The sequence below is a fragment of the Anarrhichthys ocellatus genome, unplaced genomic scaffold (assembly GCF_004355925.1).
Source record: "Anarrhichthys ocellatus isolate YVR2014 unplaced genomic scaffold, GSC_Weel_1.0 scaffold2962, whole genome shotgun sequence".
NCBI classification, from domain to species: domain Eukaryota; kingdom Metazoa; phylum Chordata; class Actinopteri; order Perciformes; family Anarhichadidae; genus Anarrhichthys; species Anarrhichthys ocellatus.
The window spans coordinates 463-6469 of NW_022282936.1; the positions used below are offsets into that span (position 1 = coordinate 463).

General features: G+C 46.2%; 1 protein-coding gene across 3 annotated transcripts; it reads right to left on the bottom strand.

Annotated features, from left to right (window-relative positions):
- Window positions 1-213: 213 nt before the first annotated feature.
- On the bottom strand, window positions 214-5982 carry ephx1 (epoxide hydrolase 1, microsomal (xenobiotic)). 3 transcript variants are annotated; one of them, XM_031840568.1, is made up of 9 exons: window positions 5207-5982; window positions 4032-4259; window positions 3769-3949; window positions 3468-3686; window positions 3175-3304; window positions 2446-2660; window positions 1349-1457; window positions 1010-1132; window positions 214-759 (listed from the first exon to the last, which is right to left on the bottom strand). In XM_031840568.1, the coding sequence occupies exons 2-9, from the start codon at window positions 4212-4214 to the stop codon at window positions 549-551; spliced, it is 1371 nt and encodes a 456-aa protein (XP_031696428.1). In that variant the 5' UTR covers window positions 4215-4259; window positions 5207-5982; the 3' UTR covers window positions 214-548. The 3 variants fall into 3 exon arrangements, with proteins under 3 accessions (XP_031696428.1, XP_031696427.1, XP_031696429.1); XM_031840567.1 differs by having other exon boundaries at window positions 4032-5982; XM_031840569.1 differs by lacking the exon at window positions 214-759 and having other exon boundaries at window positions 1043-1132; window positions 1309-1457; window positions 4032-5982.
- Window positions 5983-6007: the final 25 nt, after the last annotated feature.

Here is a 6007-nt window from a genome sequence, read left to right on the forward strand (position 1 = left end):
AATATACCTCTGCTGAATAAAGGCTCCACATTGTAACTTTGTTTATAGAGATCTATGAATGAAATGAGGTCATCAGCAGATATTTCCACACATTTAATAACAAGCTATAGTCTAAACTGAAATAAAAAGAGGCTGATCTGTTCTGACAAACATTTACCTCCTAACGTCTCAGTAAGAACACTTCAGATCAAACCGTGAATGAATCAAACGGTGTTATCAGCACATACTTTATTTCATCGGCTTTGACACAGTGATTGTAACATTTGTCTCAATTTGAAATAACAGTTCAGTTTCTGTCTGAAATGTGCAAAAACACAACGAAAACGAGCAGAAGAGTTCTCCCTCAGAAACATTGACAGATTAATCAAAGAAAACTTGCAAATCTCAGACTAATCCTATCAAGGAAATACTAGTTTACTGAGTCTAATCAGTTATAGATGACTCTAAACGTTCCTAAACTATAGACTTCATCTTATTTATCATCACTGATCAAAGAAATTTATATCATTATTAAACTACTTTGCTGTAGAAATCATTCACTTTGACCACTACTTCTTCTTCTTCTTCTCCACCGTCTTCGTGAAGTTCTGGATGTCCTCGGCCATCAGCTGGGGCTCCTCCATGGCAGCAAAATGGCCACCGCGGGCCATGGGCGTGAACGTCACCAGTTTGCGGTACTTCTGCTCGACCCAGAGTTTGGGAGTGTGCATCAGCTCGTCGGGGAAGCAGGCGAACCCAGTGGGAACGTACACAGGCATCCTGCGAAGAGACAGGGACGTGTCAGCGTTTAACCAGGAGACGACGTTCACATTAGACATGTTATTTGACCTCCTAACTTCCCATGACATGAACACATAAGGGGGTCTCCGGTGCAAGGGCCACCAGACTTGTAATTTTGCTTTGCAGAACACAGGATTTGCTGGTCCACAGCAGCACATTGTTAAGCTTCTGTGCTTCCGCATGTGTTCTTTGAGCAACGTAACACTGGCTTGGTCACATTAAAACTCACTTAGAGTGAGGCTGGTCGAGGCCTTTGCCAAAGTTTTCCTTGTAGAACCTCATGGAGGAGACGATGCAGCCAGACGTCCAGTAGATCATCACATTCGTCAGCAGGTCGTCCAGAGAGAACTTCCTGCAAGGCACCACACACACACAGGCTCTGTTACAGTAATGAGGCTACTGAGCGGTACCCACTACAGGAACTCATCATTCATCCATACAGTCTGAATCTGAATACATTGGATCGACTTTTACTCATACATATGCTGCTGCGACTGATGGTATTCAGAACGTATCGCTTGTTTATACTTGATAGTGTGATCGAAATGTTCCATTGAGTTCTAGTCACCGGGTGAGCCCTCCGTCCTCCAGGTTCCTGAAGTCGTGGCTTGTCCACGTCGAGAACTTCTCCAGAATGTAGGCAGCCAGACCCACCGGGGAGTCATTCAGTCCTCGACCTGTAACACAGTGAGTCAGAAATGATGAGAGGCTAAGGCTACGTCCACATGACCAGCAAATGTGGCCCGAATCCAGGTGACGCATATCTGATTAGTTCAGAGTAGAGTGTTTCTTTAGTTATTGTGGTTTTATAAATGAAGGCTAAATCATGGTGCTGTTAGATTGCTGCTAGACCCCCCTGTTAATACAGATGCAGGCCTCCCTTTGTGTGCAGTGAGGGGGAAAGCAGTTTTCTTGCAGTGAAAATTTTAGTTTTTGAAAGGCTGAACGCCAACAAATAGGGATTGTGAAAAAAGATGTATTTAGATAAAGGCAAGTTGTGAATTATCAATAACAATATTGATTAAAATAGCGCTTAACAATGTGTCAACGAAGGCTTTCCTCCGACTTTAGGAAACAGATGAAGGTTTTATTTGCCGTCATTCAAAATGTAAATGAACTTATCAAACTGATTCACTCAGTTCTTCTGATAAATGTGTCATGTTTCACAAAGTAGAACTCTGATTTGATGAAATCACGTTACAAAGATGCTGACTGGAGGTGTTTCGGGACAGCAGACAGTTAAGTTGCACGTCTTACTTGAGTTTCTTCGACTTAATTCACAGTTATCAGTCGAAATGAGTCCTTCAAAGTCATACCTAGGAGTATTATCTGTTCATCAGGGGACCCATATCTTAAAAATTGAGCAATATGTTCACTTCAATGTGTATTTTCAGACCAATGGGCAGTCTCCCATGTGTGCGACATTATTGGTTGCATGTGAGGCGTCTCAGTGCAGAGATCTGTTAACACCAAAGTCAGATATGAGTCACTGCGACCATGAACGGAAACAGAGTCGGCAGAAAGATCAGATCTGGGTAAAAAAGAAAAAATGGTAATTGAGCATTAAGCCCTGTAATGTGAGCGTATAATACCAGTTAAGATTCTATGAACCACTTTAAACTCTATGGAAGTCCAGTCCACAGTCTCGTGCTGCCAGGTCCTTACCCACGGTGTCGGGCTTGGTGGCCTGGATGTGCATGTAGCCGGACTCCTTGATGGGCTCCACCACCAGCTTCTCCATGCGGGGATAGAGACGCTGAATATCCATGTCAGTGAAGCCAAACATCTTGGGGAAGCGACGGCCGAGCATGATGGATAAAGCCATGGACAGGCCTGGTTTGGAGGGCGGGGCAAAGTTCACATGCAGGCCTTTGACTATCCTGGGTAACAGATAAAACAAAAAGAAAAGACTAGTGATACCTTATTTAAAGTACTGTGAGGAACTTTTAACTGGCTATGAAAGGGTCTCAATATAATACTAATTCCTTCAGCATGAATTAAACTCCTTCAGCTCAGACTGCAGCAGGGCCTCCGGCAGAGACCGGCCCACGACGGCCAGAATCAGATTCGGCTACGCTGCAGCCTACGACCTGCAGTTGGAAGCTCTGAGTAGAGCGGGTAGAGCTTTGCCCCGCTGGGAGCAAACACCGACACCACGCTGCCGGATACCCAGGCCGTATTGATGGGCCCGCTGGAGGGAAGCCAGGCCCGGCAGAACCAGAACAACGCGGGGCCAGACTGTCAGACAAATGAGCGCTTTTTGAAAGGTAATCTGGTGCTCGGAAACACTACCGCATTTGTCCACAGGGAGACCGCCACGGTCAACAGACAAGCATTTACACAACAATAAAAAGCATGTGTCAGGTGTTGAGGAAGTTCTTGTGTGTGTCTTACCCGGGCTCCAGCTGGGCCATGTTGGTGGTGACCAGCCAGCCCCAGTCTCCTCCATGAGCGTAGAACTTCTGGAAGCCCAGGCGCTTCATCAGTTTGTGAAAGACGTGTGCCGCACAAACTGAATCAAAACCTGTTCTCTCACACACACACACACACACACACACACACACACACACACACACACTCTTAGCAATTGCAGTATGAACACACTTGACGTTAATGTTTCCACATCTATACTGTACTACTTTATCACTCTCAAGGCAAGAGGAAAAAATATATCTCTCCGGACTCACCTTTCTTATGTGGTGCTTCCGAAAAACCGTACCCTGGTATGGAGGGACACACCACCTCAAACACAAGATCCTGTGGGTCCGACGGTTCTGTCAGCAGAGGGATCAGTCCGTAGAACTCATAGAAGGAGCCGGGCCAGCCGTGGACCATTATCAGAGGAATAGCAGTAGATCCCTCTGGCACCTTCTTGGGCTTCACGTGCAGGTAGTGGATATCAATGCCTGGTTGGCAGGTCAGTGAGGGACAACAGGTTAGAGGTGGGACATCTTCCTCTTCATGAAGGTGTCAGCAGTGCGGCCTCACCTTCGATGTTGGTTCTAAAGTGGGGGTACCGGTTGAGCTTGTCAACTTGCCTCCTCCAGTCAAAGTCGTTTCTCCAGTAGGAGACCACCTTCTGCAGGTACTGGGAGTTGAAGCCGTAGTTAAACTGGCTGTCCTCTAGGGAGGGGACGGGGCGGGTCTGGTCTATCCTCCTGTAAAGGTCCTGACAAAGAGGGACATGTGGAAGCATGAGTAAGCGCTACGTGGAGACGACTCGTGTGTTACACATCAAGAGGGGATCTAACCTCCAGCTCCTCGTCGCTGCTGGTGACTTTAAAGGGGCGAATGGTGGCGTCCTCCCCGCCGTCGGGGGGCGCGCCAGCCCCCCACCAGCCATCCTCCGTCTTTAGAACCTGGGTCCTGCTCCGCTGAACCAGGAAGAAGATCAGCCCGCCGATCACCAGAGCAACCAGCACCTCCGTGAACATGGCGCTCAGTGTCTGTGCCGGGTGGAGGGATGGAGAGATACAGGACTGGGAGGGAGGGTGGGTGAGACAACAAAAGGACGTGTAGGACCGATGACACAAGGAAACGTTCATGAGTTATTTTACATGGCCAAGACAGCATGAAAAGTATACAAAGCAGAGCAAGCTGTCTGTTATCACAGTAACCATAAATGTGCTATCACATAATGTAACAATTGCATCACTAAAGTATGCATGCATTCTTTGGACTTCATTAAAAATGAAGTTACTTATTAGACTTGATAGACTAAATAATAAAGAATCAATACTTTGTAACTAGATGTGACAGAATCCTCATGTTGTCACACTAAAACAAATGATTCAATGACAAATCAAACAGAGAAGTATGAGGGTGACTTTCTCTCAGTGTGATTTGAGTCTGGGGCACAGAGGATTTATGAGCTTGAGTTTACAGGGGGGGGCAGACAAAAGGGTCCCTGTTGTTGTGGCCAGGATTTGGTAAAGAACAGGGCTGACCAAGGCCCCCTCAGCCTGCTGAGACCTGCATGACAGAGCTTTTCCCATTCAGCACTCCACTGTGACGCCTCACTCACGTGTCACCAGCAGGTAAACACGTCTGTGTGCTGCAGTCTGATAGCAACAGCGGGAACAAGGCTGCATTAGTATAATGCCACTTTGTGTTTTTGCTAACATTAGCTAACGTGAATAGCAGCCATACAGCGAGAAGTTCACTTCATTTAACTAACTTTATATATAACAAACCGTTTACTACAAAAGTCCACATTCTTCCTCCGCACTCTTTGAAGTAAACTGTCACGGTACCGTTACTTCGAGGCTGTAATGTAAGGTTGCATTTGCGTCAACTAAACGTCACATGCAACTTTTCTATAACTTGGTGAAAACAAATCACTATTTCAGATGCGGGTCGCCAACGACACCGTCTGAAGACTTGAAGTCACTACAATGTCACCAGAAGTAGTTTTAAACGGTTTTACCTGCTCGTGAACCTCGTAGCACGGCGGAGTGTGAGGTGTGTTGGACTTCAGTCCGCGCTGCTGGACTCACGGTGTGCGTGCTGGACACGTCCGGTCCCTCCTACCCGTTTCACTAACGTTATCTTACGTTCTTGAAATTACGTTTTTAAACTTGGACTGACTTTTGTGTGCAGCTGGATGGACAAATGTTCATACGAGTGTTTTGCTGTTTACACTTTACGCGTGTGAAGTAAAAGCGTGAGGATAACAAGTGAAGAAACTCTGTGGAAAAAGCGGAGGTGCATGATGGGACATGTAGTATGAAGAAGCGATCATAAGAAGTGGACATTTTTTGAAGCATGGAGATGCACGCACGCACACACACACACACAATCAAATTAACTTTTCCCAGCTAGACAAGGGTATATTTTGGAATTGGCCCCTTCTGTAGCAAGAGCTACAACAGTAGCTGTTTTGAGATATTTGCCATGTGTTTATGTTTCCATCTCTCTGGGGACAAATTATGTTACCGCGATAACGTCGCAACCGTGCAAGGTGCAGTCGCGAAACTTTACTGGTGTGTAGCTGAGCTCAAAATGAAGTTTAAAGTTGGGTGTGGCAAAGGAGACACAAGTAGGAGGTAGGAAGTGGGAACGGGGCCATTGAAATCATGCAGACATCGCGTTGTATACAACACCAACACAAGATGAATACAGGAGAGATACTGGCTATACTGGGGTAAATAAACATTTATTGAACATGTAACATATGATTCTCAGACGATAAAATGGCATTTGGAGGTGCGTATGGGGGGGGGGGGGG